General features: G+C 47.1%; 1 protein-coding gene across 4 annotated transcripts; it reads left to right on the top strand.

Annotated features, from left to right (window-relative positions):
- The first annotated feature begins 611 nt into the window (after positions 1-611).
- Positions 612-24,508, top strand: USO1 (USO1 vesicle transport factor). 4 transcript variants are annotated; one of them, XM_059843498.1, is made up of 25 exons: positions 612-756; positions 992-1,078; positions 1,199-1,263; positions 5,264-5,343; positions 8,463-8,563; positions 9,465-9,567; positions 9,722-9,777; positions 10,005-10,125; positions 11,392-11,570; positions 12,008-12,148; positions 12,934-13,022; positions 13,530-13,684; positions 13,916-14,121; positions 14,956-14,976; positions 16,646-16,756; positions 17,397-17,515; positions 17,700-17,881; positions 18,578-18,699; positions 19,639-19,777; positions 20,280-20,443; positions 20,663-20,752; positions 21,477-21,563; positions 22,918-23,016; positions 23,465-23,680; positions 24,063-24,508. In XM_059843498.1, exons 1-25 carry the CDS (start codon positions 691-693, stop codon positions 24,168-24,170), a joined length of 2,907 nt encoding a protein of 968 aa, XP_059699481.1. In that variant the 5' UTR covers positions 612-690; the 3' UTR covers positions 24,171-24,508. The 4 variants fall into 4 exon arrangements, with proteins under 4 accessions (XP_059699481.1, XP_059699480.1, XP_059699483.1 ...); XM_059843497.1 differs by having other exon boundaries at positions 13,910-14,121; XM_059843500.1 differs by lacking the exon at positions 14,956-14,976.
- The last annotated feature ends 2,501 nt before the right edge of the window (positions 24,509-27,009 follow it).

Genomic DNA, 27,009 nt, shown 5'->3' with positions numbered 1-27,009 from the left:
CCCTACCAGAAACCGTCAGGCATGCAGCATCAGGCTGGGGGCTCATGTGTGGGTGCAGCGCCTGAAGGGTTTGAGGTTCTGGTCTTTGGCCGTCGCTCCTCAGCAGGAATCCCGAACGTGCCGCAGTAGCGTCCAATGGGGGCATTCAGCCTCTGGAAGTAATTGAAGAACTTCGTGGTGCTCTTGGACTTGAACCATCAGTCATATCTAGGTCAGCTTCTGGTTCTCACTGAGATGACTGAGTTTCAAAAGTGGTTGGACACTTTCTTCTTGTAGTTAAGGGTAGCAATCACCTTGCTCGTTTTCATTAGAAGTGAAGGCGATTTCTGCGTTCCAAGCCTGAGCGTTTGCCTCGGGGTTGTTTTGGACGCGCAGACCCCGAGACGCGAGGGGAACTGTGTTTAACTTGGGTGCTTTTTTACTTCTCGGACAGGTTAACGCCCCCAGCCCGTGCGTGCCTGCTGTTCACTGCGAGCTGCCCGCCCTTCGGGCCCGCGGAGGAAGGCGGGCGGCGCCGCGGGAGCCGACGCTCGCCGGGCAGAGCGGGGCAGCCGAGCAGCCCGGGCTTGCCGGGCCGCGCTGCCCCGGAGCCCGGCCCCGCCCCGGCCGCGGCCGTGCCACGTGGCAGCGCAGGCGCGGCGGCCGCTTCCTTCCGCGGGGGGAGCGGCAGCGCCGGCCGGCCGAGCCGCCATGAACTTCTTGCGGGGCGTCATGGGCGGCCCCAGCGCCGGCCCGCAGCCCTCGGGAGCGGACACGGTGAGCGGGGGACGCGGCCGGGCTGGGGCAGGGCCGGGCGGCCGGGACAGCCCCGGCCGGGGCCGCCCTGTGGCCGGCGGCTGCGGCGCTGCCGCTGACAGGCCCGGGTGGTGCCCGGCCGGGCTCGGGGCAGGAGCCGCTCTGCCGTGCGGGCCCGGACCGCAGGCGTGTGCCGGGAGACTCCCCTGCAGCCGCGGCGGCTTATCCCGTGTGTGTGTTGTTCGTACCCTTCCAGATCCAGAAGCTGTGTGACCGAGTCGCCTCGTCCACGTTGCTGGATGACCGGAGGGATGCCGTACGTGCTCTCAAGTCGTTATCCAAGGTACGTGGCCAACTTCCTGAGTAGCGGCGTGGACTTGAAGTAGCTTTGTCAAGTACTGCTAAAAAAGCTTTGTTTGGTGTTTGGGCTCGACGATTAACGCTTGGTCTGTTCTCCAAACAGAAATACCGCTTGGAGGTGGGCATCCAGGCCATGGAACACCTCATCCACGTTCTCCAGACTGACCGGTAAGCATCCTGCCGCTGCTCCGGGCGGCTGGCCTGACCCTGCTCTGCTGCTGACACAGCACATGCCGACCTGCTGCCCTGTACTGACAAAGCTGGGAGGGAGCTGGGTTTCTGAGAACTCCTCTGCCGCCTTGGCTTTTCATGCTGGTAAACGTCCTCAGAGATTGTTTGGAGGTAAAAAGAACAGAATTCCAGGAACCGGGATGAGGGACAGAAAGACAAGCTCTAGACTGAAGTTACTACCAAAGTATGTCTTTATGCTTCTCAGGGCTATCTTGGCACTACTCCAGAGAGGTGAGTCCAAACAGATCCTGGTAACTAAATACACGCTTGGAATAACCCAGATCAAGCTGTTTTAGGGCAAAAGGTGAGCTAGTCAGAATTAAGAGGAAAAGATTAAAGTCAGCAGGGGTGTGTTTTTGCTCATGTGTTTTAAAAACAAGCTGGGTTTAGACAAACAGGAGAGCAGGCCTCTGAGGCTGCTGCTAAGACAGATGACACATGGCATGAGTCTGAGTGCTCTGTGTGGACTGGAATTTAATACTTATGCAATCCGGTGCTTGGAATGTCTGTGTCATCCATCCTTGCAATCACTGCTGTACCTGACAGTGCCCACTTGTTGTACTGTGGAACCTGTTTGCAGTCCTTGGATTCAAGCTTCCCATGCTGCTGCACGTTTTTGGGTAGGCAGATGTATGGGGTAGTCATTCAGCGTGGATTTGAACATCAGGCTGGTCAGTTTGTAGGAGCCAGTTGTGAGCCTGTGGATAGCTGGCTGTGCATCCACTGGAAGGAGGAGCATGTCCTTTGGTGGCAGTGCTGAGGAGAGTTAGGAAAGCTGCAGTTCAGTGCCTGCCAGGAGGCCTCCTGCCCTAGTTACGGATGTAGGATGTGGAATTCTGCTGCTGGAGCCTTTCTTGCCTGGCCAGTTATGCCAGCTGGGAAGAAGGCCTGCAGCTGCTGTCTTGGCAAGTCCCTGATATTCCTATTCTGTGGGCTGGCTAGTTAAATTGCATGTCTGACCTGGTGCAAACAGTGAAAGGGAAGGTTCTGGAGTAGCTGTCACAGATGTGGAGGGGAAGCCCTTAAAAAAAAAACTAGGTTAAGGAGCCTACTTTCATCCACTTATCTGCTCTGAGGGCAGATTTGAACTTTGAGAAGGGAGGCGGGGCTCTGCTGATCCAGTTGAGAAGGCAACCTGAACTCTTGAAGGCAGGAGCTTGAGGCCTTTCAGTGCTTTTGGGGCTCCAGTTGATCCTTTGGAGATTGTGTGCTGGGATTCTGCACACATGTTTTGTGTGGCTCAGGCTGAATTGAAAGGAAATAATAAATACTTGGGGTTTTTTTGAGTTTTTAGCTGAAGGAATGCTGGCTTTGAGCTCTTGCTGGAGTCATTTGCTATTGCATGTCTGGTGGGGCAGCACATGAGCTGGGCCAGTTGTTGGGTGCTGTGGCTTCTTGGAGACAGAGTTGTGGTCTCTGTGTGTGATCAGTGCAGGTGCTACCTGTTGGGAGTTCCTGGTACTGCTTGCTGTCAGTAATGGTAGAGCTGAGGTTTCCTGGACTCTTTCAGTGGAAATCCAGACCAGTTGAACAGATTCAGTGGTTAATCAGTGAGTCACAGGCTCAGCTGTCCCTCAGCTGTCACCTAGTGTGGTGGCAGGCTGCTGTTTTGGTGTGTGTGCCCACAGGTCTGATCTTTGGACCTTTCTAGTGTCCACCTGAAGTGCCCAGTTGGTTGTTCTGTGGTTTTTTTTTTTTTGCCCTTCAGCTGCTTAAGAAGAGAGGTGAGTGACTGACTGAAGTTGTCTTCTCACATGTCCCTTTATTGATGTAAATCATGGGCACGTGCTGGCTTGTGGCCCATTGGATGTGTTGCTGTGAAGTTGAAGATGACAGCAAGTTTAGTTTTTTTAGAAAAATACAGGTGCTGCCTGTGTCCTGTCCTCAGTTCCTGGGATCCTGGGGTCTTCCTGTGAAGTAGTTACAGCCTTTACCCTAAAACAGCAGCCTACCACTGCTGAAGTGGGGGACATCATTCCCCTTGTTACACAGCTCACTTGTGGGCTGTCTGAAGCTCTGTCTCCTGCTCAAGTGCTTAAAACTTGTTCTATAGCAAAGTGATTTCTTTAAGTTTTCCAGTTCTGTGAATTGGGCATCCAGGAGCCTGAGTCAGCTTTTACATATGCCAGATTTACTCAGGCTAGAATTATCATGCCATGTGTTTATTTAGTAATATGAAGTGGTGATCTGGTAGAGGACTTCTGCTGACTTGTTGAGATGTTGCTACATCCCACCAGGGATTACTTTGAATAAAACTTGGCATGTGACTGTAGAATGGAGCAATACCACTCAGCTGTTGGTGTGAGAGAAAGCTCTGGAGTGAGGAGTCAAAGGGATCCTTAACTGCTTTGTTTGTACATATATTAAAAGATTTTTGAGTTTCAGTGTGACAATTGAAGGAGTTGAAAGAATTTGGAGTTTTATATGTGAACCTGAGAGATGTTCTGCATTTCCCTGAGGCACAGGCCTGGGTTCTCCATGTGCAGGACAGTCTGTGCACAGGTGCCCTCAGTTCCACATGGTTCTGCTCTGCTGCTCTTGGTGGACCTGGGGGCCTTGACTCCCCGTTGGAGTGCTGTGGGAAATCAGCACAGGCAGAGGCAGGTTGGCTGAGGTGCCTTGAGCTGGAATGCTGCCTTGCACAAAGGCTGCCTCTCATGGATGCCTGACAAGTCTTGTTTCTTGAATGGTTTTTACTGTACAGTAAAAGCTGGGCAGTTCAGCATGAACAGAATAACCAATGACATGTGGGATGTGCTGAACAGCAGATGGTGGCAAGGCAGTGAACAGCAGAGGTGGGATGCTGCTGTCCTCATTTTGTGATGTCTTGTCTTTCAAGCAGAGAAACAAGGCCTGCTTTTAATCATGTGTATGTTAAACGTGCTTTTCTTTTGGAGCTGCTGTCATTTCCCTATCCAGGAATGTTAAAGAACCCACCAAGCTGCAGCCTTGCTTTTAGAGCTCCCAAGGAAGGTGTTCTGTGTGTTTTTAGGTGTAGATCTGTTTCATTTCTATGAAAAAGGAAGTGTAGACTCTGTGGTAGTGTGTTGCAGAACCAAAATGAGAGTAAAGGGAAAGCAGGAGCAGGCTGGAGGTGTGGTCATACCTGCTAGATGAGGCTGCTTCCATGGAGTACAAGGTTAGGTGGTGGTTCAGGCCTCTGCTCTAAACTGGCCTAGCAGCCTCATGCTCATTTATCTCTGGTGTGGAGGCCTTACTTGGAATGCCTTGCAGATCAGTGAGAGTCAGTACTTAGAAGCTGGAGTGAGAGACTTTTTTTGACAGTCTTCTTTTCACATGGTTGATAGAGTCAAGAAAATGCTGTGAGGTGTGTCCTTCTGCACTTGGATGCACCTTTCACTGTGGTTTTAGGCTTGATTTTCCCTCTTTATTTTTTTTTTTTTTTGGCCAACTGCTTTCATTCTGAGCCCTCTAATAACTAGGTTTGGTGACACAGAGGCCCCCTGTTTGTCAGAATCCAGAACTGCTGCTGCATTCCCCTGGAGCTCTGAGGTCTGGCTCTGCTTCTGTCTGACAGTGTAGCAGGGAGGGTCTCACCTGGGAAATGCTGAGGCTTGTCCACATCTTCACTGGATCATCCTCTGGCAAGTTTGAAGTATTCCTAGGGATTTCTGCTGGAATAGGAGCAGGCTGGAGGGAGTGACTTGGAAAATTAAAGATGCACCTACAGTAAAGAGTCCCATCAGTGGTCATCTGGTTTCACCAGACTTCCTGAGGCTCACCTGAGGGAATGGAACTGGGAGAAGGAGCTTGTCCCTGTTCAGGGAGCAGATAGATCATGGTTATGTGGTGCTGCAATAAATCTGTGCTTCTTACTTGGCCTAGTGCTGCAAGGGGAACTGCCTGGGCAGAAGAGCAGTGTTGTAAGAGCAGATGGAAATAAGTCATTAAAGACAAGTGGTTCTTTCATTTGCAGTTCAGATTCTGAAATAATTGGCTATGCTTTGGACACACTCTACAATGTTATATCCAATGACCTAGAAGAGGAGGAGCAAGGTAAGCCCTTGTAGTAATAGTTGTATTAACTGTGGCGTCGCTTTCCTTGGTGCTTTGTTCAAGTTACCAGCTGTAAAACTGTGATTTACTAATGCTCTCCTAGACCTGCTCTGTTGTTGTGTATAGCTCCTAGGATAATGCTAAAGATCTTGTATGCAGCTTGCATTAAAGTAACCCTGGATCTCTTGCTTATTAGTTAAAAAAAACTTTGTTCTCTGAACTGGAGCCAGGTTGGAGTGGGATAACTTTTTTCTAGTTTGTAAGTCAAGAATCAAGTCCTCCTTTGCTGTTGGCAGAGGATAGTTCTGGCTGATACTGTCAAATGAGACATTACCATCTCCTGATTTAACAAGGATTTTGAGATGTGAAATCTCAGGTACCTGGGTGCAAAAGGTGCCACATATAAATATGAAAGCCTTTTACAACCCTGCTGTGGCAGTGGATGAAGAGACTTAGAAAGATACTACTTGTGAAAATCCATACTCCTACCTGTTTGATTTTTGGAGGCCATTAAACTGGTCTCCAAGGCCAATGAATGTTATTCTAAACCATGTTTGAAATTGTGCTTGGCTTCCTTGGCATTCTTTTCCATGTTCCTCCAGTTCCCCATCTCGATTAAAAAGGTTTAGAACAAGATCAGGGTTTCATAGTGCTGATGAATTCATGTTTGTGGTAGAGGCCTTGATCATGGAGTGGATAAAAGCACTGGCAAGTTTTTCCCAAGAGCCAAGAATTGTCCAGCTGGAGCTGTGTGTGAGTGATGACCAGGGTTGTGAGGGTTATGGGGTGCTCAGTTTGACCCCTTCCATAAGAACTTCCCGCAGGAGTCCAGCTGCTGCAGGAAGCTGGGATGGCTGCTTTGCAAAGCTGAGCTTCTGCTGTAATTGGTTGTGCTGTGTGGAAAGCTGTTCAACTGGTAAACCTGTCTCTTGTTTCTTTTTATTTTATCTGCACTGACAGATGACTCTGAAGGTAAAAGAACCTTTACTTATATAAATATGGCACTTTGCTTTAGCCCTAGTCACTACTCCTGCTGGTAACACTCGTTGCTGTTTAAAAAGGACACTGTAGGAACTTGCCCTGGAGCTCAGGGAAGGCATTTTGCCTTCTGCTCCATCCTTACTCTTTGGAGCTCAAGTGTGTTTCCAATTTCACTTCTCCTGTGATTTGGCATGTTGGATGCCAGCAGATCCCCAGAGACTGCAGTGATGGTGAATTCCTGGTAAAGATGTGGAAGGGGTGCAGCCCCAAACTGCTAGGATTCTAAGGGACCCAAGTCTGTGAACAGAGCTTCTGTTTGCCCTGAAGCTGGACACCAGTGCATCAGCTGCATGGGAGCATCCTTCACAGTGTCTCTTTTAAGCAATGCATGTTAAAATATTCACAATATCCACTTCTACCCTAGGTTACCACTAATGCTTTGCATGTTCTCTTTTTGAAACTGATTTTATTTTTTTAAACTAAATTCTAGTCTGCTGTGCTGCTTGGTAGTGAATTGATCTGATCTTACTAGATGGAAGCTGCTGGCTTGATTTGGGATGGCCCTGGGAATGTGTAGATTTAAGGAACAGTTATGGGTAGAAGGCTGGTTGCAAGATCTCTGGTGTAAGTGGAAAATAGTTTCCCTTTGCTGTTTAGTTTTTGATTAGACCTACTAGAAGAAATACTTGAACAGAAGACATGTGATTTGGCCCTTTCATAGAAGAATCCTGAGCTAGAGTAAGAGAAACCAACCACAGCCTGAGAGGGGCTGTGCAGGTTGTGTGTGCTGCTCAGGTGTTGCCTTGGCACTTGGAGCTTGTGCAAGGGCAGTGGTTGGCAGCAAGAGTTCAAATTCTTGCTGTTTGCAGCTGAGGGTGGCACAAGGATGTTCAGCTCGTGGAAAAGTCCAAGTCAAGTGTTTTGACTAAATTTTGGCAGTCAATGTTTCAGTTTTTTGGGCTCTCTGCTTGGCCTGCAGCCAGCTACAGGATGTGCAATCCTTGTGTGATTGATTGCCAGCTGAGTTGCCTTTTATTTACAGCAGCAAGTACAGGAGCTGAACATGTGTGGAGTTGTTAATCTTCATTTCTGTAAATGAATATGTGTCAATTCAGGAAGGGCCTAGTCTTAGGACCCTCAGCTTCAGAGAGGTCACAATAGGACTTAGGTCCTGTTAGGTGCAGGGTGCCTGGGCTAGAGCTGTTTTTGCACATGGGCAGCCTTCCCTTTGAACAGTTTTTTGTCATATATTGTAATTTCTACAGCTAGAAATCTAGAGCAGAGTGGTTCTTGGAGGAGAAAATCCCAAGTCAGAAATTGAATTGCTTTACTGTTTTTCTGTTTCTATTAAAACAAACACTTTCCCTTTGAATTAGAATTGCTCCTGCTCAGTTTTTCAGCTGACATTCCTTAATTATGTCAACCAGTAGTACCCACATGCCCCTGTTTTGTGCAACTGTGATGTAAATGGTCACTCAGCCTAGAAAAATAGCAGTGGTGCAGACATGTTGCTTGCATGGGGTTTGTTGTTTTTGTGGCATACTTTAGCCTTTGTTTTTTGTTCATGCAAGTGGTGCATGAAGGAACTCTATAAGCCAGCTCAGGTGCTAGCCCAATTCTGTGTAACTGTAGAGTGAAGAATGGGATGGCACTCAGTTCTGGCACACTGGAAATCAATTCAGATTCCTAGACTGAGAGGTTGTGAGGCTTACTTGTGTGACTCTTCCCTTTCTGATGTCCAGGTCTTTTTCCATTGCTAAACCCAATAGAGTAATTAAGATATTTGGGCCAGTTAGCTTCAGATGATTTATATTCCTTACCCTTCAAGGCTCTTGGTGTGACATGGACTTTGCTTTTGCCCATCATTGTAGGGTACTCACGAGGGGCTGCTCTCTTGGCTTAGTGGAGCTATATGGGGATGTAACTGCTGAGATTCAAAAGTTACACTTAAAATAATGCCGAGGTTTTATTTTGTGAAAAGCTTATTTTGGTGTTTGCTTTGAGAATAATTCAATTAACATTTATAACAGTGACTCAAAATGTTATGGTCACCCATGGCCTTATTTTAGTAGGAATAAAAATCACAGTAGCTGAAGTTGCTCCAGTTGTGTTGTAATATGTTGTTTTTGCTGTTACAGAAGAAAACTCAGCAAAACAAGTGGATGATTTGGGGAGTCAGTTCACAGAGATTTTCATTAAACAGCAAGAAAATGTCACACTGCTGTTGACGCTGGTGGAGGTGAGTAACTGTGTCATGTTGAGGCTGCCAATGGAGAGAGCCATGGTTTTGTCCTGGTGAAGCTGCTGTCAGGGGTGAGGTGTGCCAGCATCCAGTGGAGGTGGGGCTGGAGGGGAGTCAGGACTGACCTGGATGAACACCCCTGGTGTAGCTTTTCAAGCAGGGGAACATGGAGGAGAATCCACAGAACCATTTAGGTTGGAAATTGCCTCCAGGATCATAGAGTCCAAGTGCTAACCCAGCACCACCATGTTCACTGCTAAGCCATGTCCCAGAGTGCTGCATCCATGATTCCTGAACACTGCCAGGGATGACTGCACCTCTGCTCTGGGCAGTCGTTGGAATGCCCAACCACCTTTTGAAGTTTCCCTGAACAGCTAATCCAGACTTCCCTTGGTGCACCTTGTGGCCATGTTCTCTCATCCTGTTACTTGAGAAAGGGGTTTAGTTACTTAAATAGAAGGAATAAAAGTTGTTGCTCCCCAAACAGCAGTGGATGTCCCTTGCACAAGGATTACTTTTCAGATGATGATTAAATCATCAGGACACAGTTATGTCTCAATGCAGTTCAAGTGGAAAGGATAACTGCTTTCCAGCAGCATGATATTTGGCTCATTTTCTAGTGGGTTTGTCCTCATGGACTGCCTTTTTACTTGGAGCTGATAAAATTTTTATTCCCGAACTAGGAATATGTTTGTGCTTCAGAGAGAGAACAATACAATACAATACTCTCTTCTTGTTTTCCTTTGCTTTGTAGTCCACCTTCAGTAAAAAAGGGGATATTCTACTTTTCCTACGTGGAACCTGTGTCATGCTTTGAGCAGTATTAAGGAACTGCCAGTGTTTGTGAATTCAATACTGAGGAGTTGGTTACCTAACGTGCTCCTTTGCACCCTTTCAGGAATTTGATTTCCACGTTCGCTGGCCTGGAGTGAAGCTGCTGACATCTCTGTTAAAGCAGCAAGGGCCTCAAGTGCAGCAGATCATTCTGGTCAGCCCCATGGGTGAGTGCTTGAATCCACTGCTGATTCACTTGGAGCTTGATGCTCAGCAGACGTGGCAGAGGCCTGGAGGGGTCTCAGGCAAGATGTCCTAAGGACCTGCAGCATGTAGAAGCTGCACCCTTGGCTGTGTACATTTAGAAGTGGTTCCTTGCAGGTGTTTCCCGCCTGATGGATTTGCTGGCAGACTCCAGGGAGGTGATCCGCAATGATGTGAGTGCAGGGCTGCTGGGGGCCCCTGGCATCCTCTGGGTCAGTGCCTGAGGAGCCTGCTGGCCATGGGGGGTGTGCAGTGCTGAGCTGCAGGCTGGGGCTGTGCCTGGGATCCTGCCTCAGGGTGGTGCTGCTGCTTCAGCATCCTCCCAGGAGCTGGGACTTGTGAAAAACAATGGAGTTCTACTGAACCCAGGTTTGATTTCTTTTCTCCTCCACCTGTCAAGGGAGTCCTGTTGTTACAGCAATTGACCAAAAGCAACGCAGCCATACAGAAGATTGTTGCCTTTGAAAATGCCTTTGAGAGGCTTCTGGATATCATAACAGAGGAAGGAAACAGCGATGGAGGTACAGTGGAGTCTAAGACTTTGCCTTGTGCTTCTGCAGCTGTGAGCTGATGTTGCCAGGCTTACCTTAGTGGGTGGTTGGAGCTCGGTCAGTGGGTAAAAGGATCACAATTTACAGACTGGCTGTAACAAAATAAACAAAACCAGATTGACCAAGTAGCTGTGTTTGAATGTCTTTTGAAAAGCTGGTGTACTTAGTTAAAACATCAGGTCACTCCTCTGAGGCTGTGTGCAGGACTCAGTGGTTCTTGCTTGACCTAGGCCAGTGCATGTGTGTGCCTGGAATGGCAGTGTCAGATGTGTGTGCTGCATTTGTCACTTACCCAGTTAAGTGTCTGCATTCTTCCCACGAGATCCTTGGATGCTTGGAGGGGCTGGAACAGCTTGCTGAGTTCCTTCAGCTGCACCAACAGCTTCAGTTCTCTGCTCAGCTTCTTGAGGAGTCAGTCACCTGCTGGGAGGAGAAAAGAATTTTAAAAAGGAGCAAAAACCAATGCAGTACTTGAGGGCTTGTTTTTTTACTAGCAATATGTGATGAGTTTACTACAGTATTTCAGTAGCATGACAGGCTGCTGTTCCATGACCTTTTTGTGGGCTGCAGGAGCAGTTACTGCTTCTCTCCCAGCTGTATTATCCCAGGTCTGCTGGCATGGGAGTATTCAGCAAGCCTTTGATTTGAAGCTGCTATTTTTAGGCAGCTAATATTTTTAGGAGACTTGTTATGTAAATTCCTATGTGCTAAGGCTTCTCTGCTTTCCCCCCTGCTAGTTATCTGTTCCTCTGATGGGAGCAGCCTTTATCTGAGTGTAATTTGAAAACTAAAAAGTAGATTAGAAATAAGTTGAAGATGGTAGCCAGTAATTGTAGAGAATGACTCTGTGAGCCTGGAGGAGGTGCTGCCTTGGAATCACAGTGGAGTTCAGGAGGAACTCTGAGTACATTTCATAGGGGCAGTGCAGTCTGATTCTGGAGCAGGTGAACTTCGGGACACACAGTGGTGGGGAGGTTTTGTTGGCAGTTTTTCCCATTTACCCACTTAACTGATATGAGCTGTACATGCTTTGGGAATTTGCTTTGGACTTGTGGAAGAAAAACAGCTATGGTTTCACAAGGTTCCTAGTTATTGATCCAAGCCTGTTGTGTGTTAAGAGTAAAGAGCTGAGAAATGCGTGCTCTGTTCTGTCTGGAACATCCTCAGTGTATGGACTAGCTAATTTGTTTCCATGTGGTGTGTTTTGATTCCCCATGTGATACTTTGTCTCCTCAGGCATTGTTGTAGAAGACTGTCTCCTCCTGTTGCAAAACTTGTTGAAGAACAATAATTCCAATCAGAATTTCTTCAAGGAAGGTTCCTACATTCAGCGTATGAAGCCTTGGTTTGAGGTTGGAGATGACAACTGTGGGTGGTCTGCACAGAAAGTGACTAATCTTCACCTGATGCTGCAGGTGAGGTGCTGTTAGAGCTCCTGATTACCCATGTCAGCTCTTGTGCTGTGCAAAGTGTCATGTCACAACTGTGAAATCCAGGTCTTCAGCTCAGAATTAGCTACCAGTGCTCTGGAGCTGTGCTGCTTTCAGCACAAGCCCTGTCACAGGTGAGTCTGTGATGGCTGGCACGTTGCATATCTTGATGTCAACTGAGATGTAGCAGAGATTTAAACTAAGAGCATGATTAGGGGTGTTCTGTGTAAAGAATGCCCCAGTATAAAACTGAAAACCAAGCAGCCATAGGTAGCAATGAGATAAACATTCTGTTCATTGTCTCCAGTGTCCATTTTAAGAAGCAGTTCTGTTTGACAGTGGAACCTCAAATGAGTTTGGTTTTACGTTCAGGAGGTGCCAGGCTCTGTTCTCATGGCCCTCACGTGTCCCCTCCTCTGTAGCTGGTGCGGGTCCTGGTGTCCCCCACGAACCCTCCTGGTGCCACCAGCAGCTGTCAGAAGGCCATGTTCCACTGTGGGCTCCTGCAGCAGCTCTGCACCATCCTCATGGCCACCGGCGTTCCTGCTGACATCCTCACAGAAGTAAGGGGGGCAGTGCTGGAGGGCGGGAGGGACCAGGTGGGTGCTGCCAGCAGGCTGCAGGGATCAGCAGCTGCTGCAGGGACTGACTCACGATTTGCTAAGCACCTCTTTCACAGGCCAGAGGTGTCAGCTTCCTCTGTGGGCAGCCTCAATGCAAGAGTCATTTACGTTGGTGAATTTCTGGAGTTCTGCAACCAGAAAGGATTTGCTTTTGCCTCTTTTTCCCTTTAGATTTCAGCATATCCCAGAGCAGCTGAATTGATGAAAGACTTTTTCTGGTTTGGGGGTGGGTTTATTGCTGGTTTTATTTGTTGGGGGAGTCTGCAGATATTCTGATAGGTTTCCAGTGATGAGGGATTTTAACTACTACCAAACCCTGCCAGCAATGTAGGACGAGGCATTTTTCTCTTGATAAAACCATGTGCTTGGATTGAGTGTGGATACTCCAGTTGTTAATTTCTTAAAAGGTTTCACCTCCTCACTTTTCAAAGATGTGCAGTTTAGCTGTTACTTTGCTGTCATGGAAAAACCAATTTGGCTTACTATATGAAGCTGTAGGTGACTGAGCTTTGTGTCCCTTAAGCTTTGCTCAGCATCTTCTACAGCTATTAAATGCCTTGATTTCGTGCACTCTGGCTTTACTTAAGTCTCTGAGCTGAGACTTTGAATGTGCTTTTCAGTACTGGACTGTCAGGGTAAACTGGAATAGTTTTGAAAGCTCTAGGTGCTAGACCATGGCTCAGATTTAAACATGGATTTAACTTTCTTCTCTGCCCTTTCCCTAGACCATTAATACTGTGTCGGAGGTCATCCGAGGATGCCAGACAAATCAAGACTACTTTGCCTCTGTAAATGCACCTTCTAATCCACCAAGGTAAAGCAAGAAAAGTGCTTGAACTCTGTTAGGTGATAAGGTAGAGGTGTGGGCAAGCCAAAAGATATAATTCCACACTTGGGATTCTAATCTGGAGTAACAGCTTCAAGTTCATGTAGGGTGTGTTGGCTACAGCATTAAGGTGTCAGGTGTGTTTGCAGAGAGACGAGGCCTAGAACTGGTGTTGTGTGGCACCTGAAAACAAATGAACAATGACTGAAAAATTCCTTCATCAGGATGAGCTGCTGTGGCTGTCAGCCAGAGGATAGTCCAAAGAGGGCTTAGAGGCAATCCATGTCTTATTTTGTGTATAAGTAACTGAAAAACTTCTAATGCCTTGGGTTTTAATACCCCTGTTGAAATAGTAATAGGTGCAGTGGTAGGCCACAGGAGCTTTCCTTACCTGTGAAATAGATTGGTATTATGTACCTGCAGCTGTTTTCATTCTCAGTGCAGTTCTCTGGTTTTCCTTGCCTAGTTCTCAGCTTTTCCTTGCTTTCCCAACAGGCCTGCCATCGTAGTGCTGCTGATGTCCATGGTGAACGAGAGGCAGCCGTTCGTGCTGCGCTGTGCTGTTCTCTACTGCTTCCAGTGCTTTCTGTACAAAAACCAAAAAGGACAAGGAGAAATCGTATCCACGCTCCTCCCGTCCACGATTGACGGTAGGCCAGGGCACCATCTCTGCACTGGGTTCTGGGTTAGCACCTGTGCCGTGCCCCACCTGAGGGATTATTTACCTGCTGTTCAGTGGCTGGGCAGGGCAGGGTGACTTGCCTTAGGTTTGTCTAAGATGTCTCTAGTTTGGTTTTTCTGTTTTAGCTGTGTTGTCTGAAATATTTTCTGTGGCTTGCGCTAACCCCCCTCGTCCCTCTTGGCCTCTCTGGTAGCTACAGGTAACTCGGTCTCGGCGGGCCAGCTGCTCTGCGGGGGCCTCTTCTCCACGGACTCGCTGTCCAACTGGTGCGCTGCCGTGGCGCTGGCGCACGCCCTGCAGGAGAACGGCACGCTCAAGGAGCAGCTGCTGCGCGTGCAGCTGGCCACCAGCATCGGCAACCCGCCCGTGTCGCTGCTGCAGCAGTGCACCAACATCCTGTCGCAGGTACGGCCCCACCGCACCGCGCCGCTGGCCGGGCCAGGGACACAGCTCTGGCTGTCAGCGACAGCGGCGCTCCTGGGCAGGGCATGGTGGGGACGGGAGTGTTGGCTTGGGAACGGGGAGGATTCTCGTTTGCAGGCTGCTTTTTAAGCTTTGTTTAAAGCTCCCTTGAGGGGAGAAGAATGGCAGCACATCTTATTTTTCAATGAGATGGCTCCTTGATGCTGCCTGTTCTCAGGTGGCTCCAAAGCATCCAGGTCTTAGCCTTGTCCTTTAAACCAAGGCTAACTGGCAGAATCTCCTCTTACGTTGGGTTCTTCTGCTGAAAAGTGCCCATTTGGTGTTTAACCTGAACCTGCCAATTGGAAACATCATGAAAAAAAATGGGCTGTCATGTATTGATGGTTGGCTTTGCTATGCAAAGATAAAACTTTTCTGGGCTTGTTCAATATGTTAATACCTGGCTTGGCAAATGTCAAGTGAGTCAAGTTCACCTCCTGGCCCGTGCCTCCTTGTGACATTAAACTGTTTTAGAACCTCTCAGGGAAAAAGCCTGCTAGCAGGGAGTTGATTAACTCTGGTAACCATTAGACTTTGTTGCAAGTGAAAATAACAGTGGAATTTTGGACTTGGTCCTTGACTTTTCTCCTGCTTTAGCTGAAAATAGCCAGTGTTCATTATTATCCTGTTCCTGGAATTTCTGTGTAAGGTGAATTTGAGTCAGTAAAAATGCTTGTGGTTCTTCAGCACTGCATGACAAAAGGGACTCAGATATGGGGAGATGTGTCTGAAATGTTGCACTTGAAGGTTCTCAAGTAATCTGTGTGTAACTTGCAGGGTGATAAGATCGACAGACGGGTATGTATTTTTTGGCACAGCTTGTGCATTTTCCTGCCCAAAGCAGGCCTTTCCCTCTTGTCTGGGGTCTGCTGGGGAGAATTTCTTTAACTGCTTTTTGATGTGTTTCCACTTACAGCTTTGTGTTGCAGTGGTTTGGGTTTTCCCTGGCATAACAAACTCTTGGTGCCTCCAGGGGAATCTCTGGGGGTGCTCCCATAACTATGGGATGTGTATCTTGGGCAGCACGGGTGCTTTCTTTGCTGGGGGGCAGACTAAAGGACCATCTGCTCACATAATAGGTGGGGTTCCTTCTAAGAAAAACTAAAACTGTTAGAAAGAGTGGTTTCTGAAGGGCCTGTAGCAAACACTGGTACCATCACAAGAGGGGATATGCTGCTGATGTCCTGACTGCTAGAGGAAAAACCATTTAGTCTGCCTAACTGTGAATAGCAGGGATCTCTTTATGAGCAGGTGATCCCTGCAGAGTCTTTTGGTTTCTGGGCTGTTAATTAAAACACAGCTGAGTTGGTTATTGATGACACCAAAAAAAGTATTTCTGCTGTGGAATTCTTATTTTACCCTGTTGATCTCAGCTCAGCTTTGTTACCATTTCTGAACTGTGGAACAGCATGGGGAGCTGTCATCTGTCAGAGTAGGTGTTACTATCATGGTATATCTAGAACACAGCTGGTTTTTAGAGCAGATGTTTTGGGCTGTGTGAAAATCCTTAGGCAGAGCACATCAGTTTGACCCCTGAACAGCAGGCAGTGCTGGAGAATGAATGTACTTGTACTTTGCAGCTGCTTCCAGCGTCTGCGTGTGCTCAAGTGTTGGGCTGCACAAGCAGAAGTAACTCCCTGTTTCTCAGGAGGGAAGGGCCACAGGTAGCAAGGCTGGAGAAGGCTGAGGTACAGCCATGTGCCATAGGGCCACTGCCACTTCCAGGGGTTATTCCCAGTGTGCATGGGCTGGCAAATGCTGCTGGGACGGCTGGAGCCACTGTTTGTGAGTGGGGGTGGGAACACTTTGCTTGGTTGCCATTGGAATGTTGACTGTTGGAAGAGATGGGTGCTTGTCTTAGCTCAGCTGGGCCCCAAGACCTGCAGCTGAGACACAATTGGTAACAGCTGATTTGGAGATGAAAACTAATTTTGTCTGTCTAGGATAAATAAAGGGCTGCAGTTAGCATTTGCTGTGCTGGCTTAATGTACATATTGTCTTGTCTTTGGACTCAAAACAATACTGGGAACACCTGGCAGTTTTAAGTCAGCAGGCTAGGTCTTGGTGATGCATCTTTTCCAGGGAATCCTTATGTGACTAAATGTACACGTTGTTCCTTCTTTTAAAGGGGTTTTGTGTATGTTCCTTCATGTCACCCTTGCATTAAAAGTGCAGAACTAACAGGTTATGGTTCTATATTGGTGCTGATTTGCATTGAGTAATATTTCACACCTGTGTGGCTTGCTGGTTTGCTCTGAGAGCAGTTCAATGTGACTGGTGTGATCCTTGTTTTATCCCAGCATTAAGGCTGTTCAGTATAACTAACAAACGGGTGTTTGGGAAGACATGACTTGCAGTTTATGAAAAAATAAGGTGGAAGTAGGTGAGTTCTGATCCAGTACAGCTCGGGTTTGTATTTTAGTCCTCTCTGTGGAAAGGTAATGATGGGGGTGTTTATTCTTCACAGGGCAGCAAAGTACAGACCAGAGTTGGACTGCTGATGTTGCTTTGCACGTGGCTGAGCAACTGCTCCATTGCTGTCACCCACTTCCTTCACAACCCAGCCAATGTGCCTTTTGTATCCTTTGGCCTGCTTGCACAGTGGAGCCCCTCCTTAGCCAGAGCTGGCTTATTCATGTTCAGCTTCAAGGTTTGTCTAGATCACTTTGTGGGGATTCTGCAAAACAGAAAATGCACTGGGCCCAGAGATCAGATCAGCCTTTAGTTGCCAGTGCTCTGTGAACACTGACTTGTGTGTAAGATGCACATGCCAAAGTAGTGTGGAGAACTGTCTCAGTCTGCCAGCCAAGTGAGTTCTCAGTGCAACAAGCCTGTTGGTGTTGTTAGTGTGAATTAAACTTGCACTCCAGAGGCAAGGAGAATGCTTTGTACTTCCATTAACTTCTCTGCTTGCTTTTCAGGGAAAAACTAGTCGAGTGCATGAGCACATAAAGCTTAACTGGCACCTTTATCTACACTGCAGGTGTGCTCTGGAGCAAGTAAATCTCTCAAGTTAAACAGACAGAGAAATGTATGGGAAACCACTGGTCACCTGAGTCCTTCAAACAGGAGTTGACTTTGCAAAGGTTTTGTCAGCTCTTTTGTCTTGCTTCCTAACCAAGCTTGGGTTGGTGTGTAAGTAAAAGGGAATGTGTACAGGGAGAAGTGTTACATGTGTTATTATGAAATATCTCAGATATCCTTATCAAGAGTTCTAGCTCACAGGGCAGATAGCTGAAAACCTTGGAGAAGAGGAGCAGCTTGTCCAAGGCCTGTGTGCACTTTTGCTTGGCATTTCCATCTACTACAATGACAATTCCCTTGAGAATTACAGGAAGTAAGTATGATGGAGAAGGAACAGCACTGCAGGGAAAGGTTCTGTGAAAGGGGCTTTGAAGGGGGGCAGCAGTGGGATTAATGCTAAAAACAGATAATGAGTTCTTTGCAGAACCCACCTTGATGCAATGATGGGTTCTCTTCTCGTCTTGTTGCACTGCCATTGAGTTGTCTCTTCCTTGTAGAGAGAAACTGAAGCAGCTGATTGAGAAGAGGATTGGCAGGGAGAACTTCATTGAGAAGCTTGGCTTCATTAGCAAACATGAACTTTATTCCAGAGCTGCTCAGAAACCACAGCCTAGTTTTTCTAGTCCAGACCACATGATGTTTGACCACGAATTTACAAAGCTGGTGAAGGAATTGGAAGGTGAGATGTTATCCTCATTTCTCTAGTTTTTGTCATGAACTGATGGATGAGCTACCCCACATGTTGTGTTACTCTTGCAAGTAGTGTGGTAATGCTAGAGGTTATGGTAATAGCTGTAAGTAATCAGATAGCCACGTTGCAGTTCAAGTGTTCAGTACAAATTCTCTAACTGGATTACCTGGTATTCTTAGGTGAATTGCTGATCAATAGGTTTTGGGAGTTAGCACACTGGCCAGGAGGTGTTTACCTGTGCTCACACAAACTCAAGTACTGAGCACATACGATGGTCATAGAAGCTTCATTTGCTGAAGTACATAATTCAGGTAGTTGCTGTTTCTAATTGATAAGTTCAAAAGATGGATTTGCCCAAGCAGTATGATCTGCATGTTGCTCTTGCAGTCCTAAGTCTTGAACTTATTTGCAGAATGATTTGGGCTGCAGCTGTAGTGGAGCCATAGTGCAAGCAGAACACAGCTTTTTTCATAGGAACTACTCAAAACACCCATTTACCTCTCTGGGACAGAGAAAAGCTGGCAACGTGCACACTGCAGTCAGGTCACCCTTTCTGTTAAGCCTTTGTGACAATCCTTGTTTTAATGTGCAGGTTGAGTTTGTAATGCACTGAACTCAAACTGTGAGACTGTTTTGAGGACAAAGATGTGAACTGGGCTCTAGCTGACCAACTGTTTTTGACAGGTGTCATAAGTAAAGCAATTTACAAGTCCAGTGAGGAAGATAAAAAGGAAGAGGAAGTCAAGAAGACATTGGAACAGCATGACAACATTGTGACTCACTACAAAAAAGTCATTAGAGAGCAGGTGAGAGGGAGCACATACACGTGCCTCTAAAAGCAGTCAGTTTTGTCTTTTGGAAGCACTGCAGTGCACTTCAATCCCCCTTGATCCAAAACAAGTAACAGGGAATCTGGCAGTGCAGAAGTGCTTCTACCAACACTCATGTCAAGGTTCAGCTGAGATGTCAGTGTTTGGAACACTGGTTGAGCCTTTTTTTCCCCTCAGGCCACATGCTCTTACAGATGCTCTGCGTTGGAGCGTTTTGGTTTCAGATGAGGAACTGGAGAACTCGCAGCCCTTCAGAGATAGAATTCTTAGGTCTGGGCTCTCACTTGGACAGATGAAATGGGGGATGGATGAAGGAAAAAATGGTTTGTTGGTGAAGTTTGGCTATACCTGCTGGGATTGGACTCTCAGAACTTTTTTCCAGGGGTAGTTAACTTGTATGGTTGCTGCAGCTTAGATGGAGAAGTAGAGGAACAAAGCTAATGAAATTAAACTGCTAATGGGAAACTGGAGCAGGTGCTCTGTGTTCAGAGATCACAGCATGGGGTACATGAGGCATTAGGGATGCTTTGGAACTACCAGAGGCTTTACTGAACATGTCATGTGTGTAGTTACCATGATTTCTTTCAAGACTCCTGAAGTAGTAGGCAAAACAAATGCAGGCTTTAGTATGCTAGAAAAAAATTACCATTGGCCAACTTCCTACCTTTCCATTTTTCCTCCTGTGATTGGTGTGACAGGCTGCTGCTATCTTTCCCAGGTGTTTTTCCTAGCACAGGTAGCTAGGTTTGCAGGGGGCTTTCCTGCTCATCTGTCCTGGGCAGCACTGAGTGGTGGAGCTCAGGTTTTGGTGCTTTCCTTCACCTTCCTGACAGAGTTGTATTCAAGAGTTACTAGTAGAACTGTCTATATGACTACTGGATGTATCCAGTATGGTGCTTTTTATTTCTTTCACAGGACCAGGAGCTTGAAGAACTAAAGCAGCGAATCAGCACTTTAACATCTCAAAATGAACAGCTCCAGGCTACAGTCACACAGCAAGTGTCTCAGATCCAGCAGCATAAGGACCAGTACAATCTCCTGAAAGTACAGCTAGGTGGGCTGCATGGGTGACAACACCACATCATGCTTGTGCAGAGATGTTGTGGCTTCTGGGGAGCTGCAGCAGAGCTCCAGCAGAGACAGCCTTGCATTTAGTGTGCAAGTCAGGGCAGTATGTTCTCCTTATCCCAGGGTCAAAATGCCTGACAAAGGTGTACATGACATGATTAAAAATAGCCAAACTGCCTTCATGATTACTTAGGATTAAAAACATGTAAGGAATCAATTACCTTCAGAATTTGTCCATGCCATGATTTTTGATGAACAGAATGGCTGAAGCAGCAGGCAGCACACATACCTGGCAAATGAGAACTCCTCATTGTTTATTCTCTTTTATATGTAGAGAGTTCTTAAGTACTGTGCTTTGCTCCTTTGGTTAGAATGAGAAGGGCTTGTGGGGCAGGAGCAGGATGAGTAACAAGTACTTTGATGGGTCTGCTGGAAACCAAGTTGTGGAACTGCTTGTTTGACCTTGGTTGTAACCTCTTGCTGTTTAGGAAAGGACAGCCAGCATCATAATTCCCATGGTGACACATTGCAGATGAATGGCATTCAGACAGAAGAAGTGAGCAAATTGAAAGAGGAACTGGAAGAGTGGAAAAACAAGCATGAGCTGCTGCAAGGGCAGTTAAAGGAAAAGGATTCTGTGATAGAAAAATTGGTAAGTGCTGCATTTGCACTGGTGAGAGGTCCTTCTGCACTCACCTCAGAGGACACAACCAGCTGCTCTCATTAGAGAGCTTTGATGTGCATTGCTCAGCCTGCTTGTGGCTTCTTTGCTGGGAATTTGGTAGTACAAGGACAGCTATGACCTTTTTGACAACATGACTACGTTTAGAGTTCTAGTACTAAAGCTGATTTTTTCCCAATTTTCTTTCAGAATTCTTCCCAGCTGGAAATGGGAGCTACAGAGCAGTCTTTACAGACCAGCAGATTTGGTGGCTTGGAGCACAGTAATGAGCTACAGAAGGTGAACCTGTGGTATTTCCGTGCAGCTGAACAGGGGTAGACAGCTTTACTCTTCAGGGAGGAGCACTGATTCCTGAATGTGTTGCTGTTTTCCATCAGGCCTCTTTGTGATGATGGTCCTATCTTGGAGCATCAAGTTTATGCATCTCAAAATGAACTGGTTGTTTTCACTAAGCAGGTCTGAGCCAGCAGAAGGCACTTGCACTGACTTGCAAAATCTGTTTGTCCAGTGCAGCATGTATGTTTAAATGTTGATATGGAAGTTTGCAGGTATTAGATGTTTAGCACAGAATAGAGAACTGGATGTTCAGTTCTTTAAGGTAGCTGTTGCTCAAGAAATACCTGTTGGAGTTCCTCTGTTTGGAGAACTAATGGTGCCTGGATTAATAAGTCCCCGTGGGTTTCTGCACCCAGAGGGGCAGTGCAGAGGACACCAGTGGCAGTGCAAGTGCTGTGAAATCCTTTTAGAGGTGACTGAGGCTCAGACAGGTGCCTTGGCTGGCCATTCCACACAAGAGGGGCTGGAAGAGCAGGGTGGACAGTGCTGTGTGTTGCTGTCCAGCCTTGTTCAAGGAGAGAGCTGTTGTGGTCTCACTGAGGCACCTTTCCTGTTACATTGGCTTGTATGAAGCAGTTAGTCTGGCAGCATTTAGCCTCAGAAACATTTCATGTGAATATGTTGTTTTATCACATTAACTGAGAAGCTTTGTCTCTGTTTCCCAAAGGAGTTAGAAGTGCTCAGGAGTCAGATACAACTACAGGCTGCAGAGATCTCTAAGCTTCAGATGGAGAATCAAAAGCTACAAGTGATGGTACTGGTGAATTAGTTATTTCTTCTGTCTATGGGAACTAAATCTTCAAGTCTTTCTTCCTGCTACTGTCTGCAGCTACTTTCCTAAACCAAGCTCTTCTTAAGAGCACGAATCCGCAAGTGATTCCAACAGGGTTTCAAATTAAGTCATGAATTACCCAGACAAATCCTTCATGAGCATAGAGGGGACTTTTAGTCAAATACTTCTCTGATGGCAGTGGTCCTTGGCATTTTTAAACAATTATAAACTGCTGGCTGTTCCAAGCTCGAGCTCTAATTAAAGTCAATAGCCTTTGTGTAACACAGCTGTGATATCATACGCGTGAGAGAGATCATTGTTCTAAAAGGAGCTGAGGATAGTAACAGGAAGGTTGGTGTCTAGTTGAAGGACAAATGATAGAGGCCTCTGTCTGTGCAGGCCTCCACATGCTGCAGGGTTTTTTGGCTATGTACTGAACTGATGAGGCAGTAAAGCCTTGTGGCTATATCAATGTGACTGTCTTCAAAACTAATAAACTGCTTTAGAAAGGGAATGCTGGGCTGCAGAACCTGAACAAGTTGGCTGAAAATGTTCCAGACACTTCCACAGCAGAGCTAACAGATAAATGCTGCTGCAGAAAGAGGAGCCCAGAAGCAGCTACCAACACGTGTTCAATGTACACACGGTCTGGGAGAGGCAGACTCAGCTGCTGGGAGGGAAGATGCCGTTGCACACATTGCCATGTGTGCTTGGGATGATGCCTTGGGAGGCAGAGGTGTGTCCTGGTGTCCCTCCAGCTGTCAGGCTGCCTCACGGCCATCCTACATCCTAGTGCCTCCCTTCCTTGGAGGACTGGCGTAAGTGTGCTCCAGCTGGAGAGGCATTGGTCTCAAATTTGTGCCATGTGGCAGTTGTAGCTGACAGGCAGCTGCTGCATTTTGGAAATAACCGCGTAGGGCTGACTGAGATGAAACTGTTGCTGGTTTTAGTAGCCTTATGCAAAGAATTGGAACTTCAGCCCAATAAATTGGCTCTTTAGCCTAATAAAAAGACTTCTATGGCACTTGAAAACCATCAGAGCAAAGGTGGATTGCCTGTAATAGGATCTGCCTAGGAAAAAAACCCAAGTCTTTCAAGTGCAGCTGCTATGAAATAAAGGTTTTGCTTTGCCTCCTTGTTGGTGTGTCTGTGTGTGTGAGTCTGAGACCTGAGGAAGCACAGATCTGTTTGCTGATGCCTTGCAGCATAGGGTCTGTCATCACCATACCTTGGCTATGCTGTAAAAAGAGAATATGCTTCTAAACAACTGACTCTGTAATGTCTCAGCTTGCTGTCTTAGTATGTGCAACACTGAGGGGGAATTCCTTGTCCACAGAACACAGCTGCAGATCCCATGTTAGGAGACAGTGGTGCAACAGCAGCAACGAGCTCGGAACTGGAGGCACGACTGGAGCAAGAAATCAAAGAGCTGAAGGTGAGTAGTGGGTGAGCACCAAACCCAGCCATTGGATACTCAGCCTTCAATGAGGAGGCCTCTGCAGTGGCCAGGGCTGGGGGAAGTGGTTTGTTTCCTCAGCATCCTCAGTGTTTCAGGCTCTGGAAGGGAAGCTGGATGCCTCCTTCATTTTTCACCAGGGAAATCCAAGTTTGTCTGACTTTAAGGCCTTGGTAAGGACAGTCTAGGGGGTAGCTTTACTGTGACACAGACAGTCCAGTAACCACTGTGAATATCTGTTCCTGCTTTATCCAAGCTGTAATAGTTTGTGTAAGGATGTGTCAGTATGTGTAGGAACAAGGTCACAGGAACCAGTGGTGGGCTGGAGCTGCTCAAGGCTGTGTACAGGATGTGTTTGAGGCATACAGGGCTTCAGCTTTACCTGTGCTTGTATTGTAATTTGATGTGGGATTTTCTCTGTTGCCAGAGCCAAATCAAGGTCCTTTCTGATGAGAAGGAATCACTGAAGCAGCAGCTGGACTCATCCACCAGCACGGTTGCTATATTGCAAGATAAGAACAGTAGGCTGGAGCGAGAAGTTGCAGAATCCAAGAAGGAACAGGATGATCTCCTGGTGCTGTTGGCTGACCAGGATCAGAAAATATCTGCACAGAAGATGAAATTGAAGGACTTTGGTGTAGCGGTAAGCAAGGAATGGATCCAGGGAGTTCTTGGGTCTGATACAGGCCTGGGCATGGTAATCCTCCATCCAAAAAGTCTGCTGAGACCCCTTTCTATAGAGGGAAGTTAAATCCATGAGTTACTTTTTCAACAACTTCTGGCAGCCATCAGAGAAAGCTGACCACTGCCTGTTGTCTCCAGTGGTCAGCCCCTTCTCTCTTCAGCAGAGAAGTCAAGAACTATGGGCATGGCAAGATGCCAGTTGAATTTCATAAGCATTAATTGCTGTGGCATAGTTGTTTTAACTTCTCTTTAAGCTTATTTGCACTCAGCATTTGTCTTGCCTTCAATAGGTTGGGTCAGAATAAGGGGTATTACTGCTCACAACAGATCTTGTATTTCAGGTTGAAGATGAAGATGATACTGAATCTGGAGATCAGGGGGATGAAGATGAGGATGGAGATGAAGAGGAACAAGATGAGAATGCTGCTGTGTGTTACCAAGAAAACTAGATTGCGTTGTTTTTGGGGAAAAAGCTATTCCTGGTGTACAAAGGAAAACATCTGCTTATGAGAAGCAGACGGGGAAATGACAACGATGGGCCTAGTTCTAAGTTACTCAAGTGTTGGAAAATCCTTTGTACTAGGGAAAGCAAACAAAAATCACAGTTTCAGTTCTACATGAATATCCCAGGTTGTACTTGTTTAGAAGTTACTTCAGACACTGTTTCAAGCAGGGAATGACAATGTTGCTGCCTTGGTTCATTGTCATGGACGGTTCTGTGCATTTGTCTATGGTTTTAAGTTCCTTGAGCTCTTAACATAATTAAATACAAAAGTATTTGGTTTAACATCTCTGACATGGAGTCATTCCCCCTGCCTTCAGCATGGAGCTCCAGTGTAGTTTGTGGCTTCCTCTCAAGAGCAGGGGGAGGCAGGAGGGTTGGAGGGTTGGGGTGGTCTCTGCCAGCCCAGGCTCTGGCTCTGGGGGGGCCAGGGGCCCTGCACACAGGTGTGTGCCTGGACACTGCCCTGGCTGCCCTGGGACCCTCCTGGGCAGCCACAGTGCTCTGCTGACACCGTGGCAGAGTTTGCATTGGAAGCTGTGCAAGAGATGTAGCCTTGGGGTGAGGAATTGCTGTGGAAAACCAAGACCAGTACACTCAAAGAGCTAAAGTGCTACTGAGTCAGCATAAATCCAAGTTAAAATCTTATTGACTACTTCAGTAAGGAAATGAAAACTATGATTTATATAACTTATTGGCTCTTTATGAGTAAATAAAAGATGAAATTTTAAAAGAAAACAGCATGGTAAATGCATCAAATTCTTTTTCTTTTGGTAATAAAGAGAATGTGTCTACTTTGTCCTCATTGAATTCTCCTGTCCTAACTTAAAAGCATACATTTTAATATGCATAACAGCATCTACACTCAGTCTACTCTGGTGGATTAAGGTAATAATACAGCACATTGTGTTTACAGAAGCAAAAGGCATGTGAGTGCTGCTCTGGCCTTACCTGAAGGGTCCTGGCTCATCTTGCACCCAGACCTGGACTCTGGTGCTCCTCCCAAAAGATGGCACTCTGCAACCAAGTTTTTGTTGCCATCCTCTGTGATGTTATGCATAGGGAATTCTCCTTTTGGATGCAACTTCAAAATGTTTAAAATTGCAAGAAAGGAAGGAAGAGATAAGGAGGTGGGGGGTAGGGAGTTCAGGAGACAGACAAACTGGTTTGAAACAGGTTGTAAAAAAGCCTGTTCTAAGTGCCTTTCCCAATTAGAAAACCTGTTTTGTGCATTATTTTATTGCACCATCCTAGTGGTCTGTCTTCCTGCTGGTGGTAGACGTGTCTGGTGCTAACTGTCTTACTGTCAAAGGGAGATAGTCACCTGTCTGCATTCTTGGCTGTCATGCAAACCAGATTTATTTTTAGTTCTTTGGAGTCTTTTCTTGTCCCGTTGGGACTGGGCTGGCAGGAGCACAGGGGCCTTTTCCACACTCTGTGCAGGGTCTCTGTCCAAGCAAGCAGCTGCTGCCAGCAGGAAGGGAAATCCATCCCAGATTTCCCCTCTGCTTGGTGCATGTGCTCACATACAGAGAAACAGGAGCTGCTGAGCTGCAGAGAGCACCAGGAGAGAAAAGCAGGAGCAAGGAACTCTGATGAGGGTGTGCCAACAGCAGAGCTGGGGCTTACACAGCGTATCCAGGCAGTGCAGCCCCTTCACATCCACCCTTTCCCTGCTGGGTTTCCAGGAGCAGTCCTGTGCTGCTCGGTCTGAACATGGGAGGGCTTTGCCATTTCTTTAAGACAGGTGCTACACTGTTTTCTGGAGCAGTTGTTTGCAAAATAGGGATTTCAGGGAAGCAAAAGCAGCACGACCTGTGTTACCTGACCTGTGTTACTAGCTTCTGCCAGCTGCTGGTCTCCTTCAAGCTCAAAAACTGCCAAACCCTCTTCATCCGTGTGAAGTTTTTCCTAGAATTTATTTTCAACAAAGGGTTCAGCAGTGCATACAAGCCTAAGAGATAGTTCTTTTTGTGAATACTTTACTAGAAGGATTGTCTCCCCTTCTTTAAACTACAGGAATGAGGAGAAGGTTGAATGGGGAGAGACTGGGGACTAATTGAGGGGGAAACTGGTTGCCAAGCAATCAGCCCTGGCCTGTGTGGCACTGGGGTGAGGCAGGTGTGGGGGTCTGTGGAACACAGCTACCCACAACAGCCCTTGGGACAGCTGTCAGTGTTGTGAGGGGTGGGTGAGGGGGATTTAATGCTGGCAAACACCTCTTGGGATAGGTGAGGGGCCCCTGTACCACCTGCAGTGTCATTTGCCATTGTCCCATCACAGGGTTCCTCCCTTAGCCCCCAAGAGACCTGGAGGAGTATCAGGACCTTTCCTGCTGATCCTGCTGAGTGCCCAAGTGTTCAGCAAGCAGCATCTCCTTTAAATAGCATGCTGGCTGGTTACCCCAGCTTTGTGCACTAATGTGGAGATGGACAGCAGCAGAAGGACAGCTGCCATCAAACCAGAGCAGAGCCCCTGTGAGGGGCCAGGTTTGCACTTTGCTTCTAAAGCCAAACTCTGCTGTGGAAAGAGAAGAGCAATAGATTGCTCATTAGCTGCCTGCCCCTCTCAGCTGCTCCTGAAGGTGTGGCTGCCATGCCACTGGGCCCATTTGTACCTCACACCTGTGTGACAGCACTAGAACACAGCATGGAACAGCCTCAAAGCGTGCCTTTGCAGAAATGGCTGTGGGGAAGTGGTTCCTACAGCCTGAGTCCCCGTGCTCACCTGGTATGCTGAGCCAGCTGAAATGACTTCTGAAAACCCACAGGCCCTCTCTGTGGAGG

This window comes from Haemorhous mexicanus, chromosome 4, assembly GCF_027477595.1.
Source record: "Haemorhous mexicanus isolate bHaeMex1 chromosome 4, bHaeMex1.pri, whole genome shotgun sequence".
Lineage (NCBI taxonomy): Eukaryota > Metazoa > Chordata > Aves > Passeriformes > Fringillidae > Haemorhous > Haemorhous mexicanus.
Note: the sequence above shows the minus strand (reverse complement) of the source record. Positions and strands in the feature narration are given on the sequence as shown.

Coding starts and splice junctions, on each gene's coding strand:
- USO1 (XM_059843497.1), top strand. CDS start 691: ATGAACTTCTTGCGGGGCGTCATGGGCGGCCCCAGCGCCGGCCCGCAG. Junction 9,568..9,721: donor CATTCTGGTCAGCCCCATGG/GTGAGTGCTTGA, acceptor GGTTCCTTGCAG/GTGTTTCCCGCCTGATGGAT. Junction 17,516..17,699: donor TCCCTTGAGAATTACAGGAA/GTAAGTATGATG, acceptor TCTTCCTTGTAG/AGAGAAACTGAAGCAGCTGA.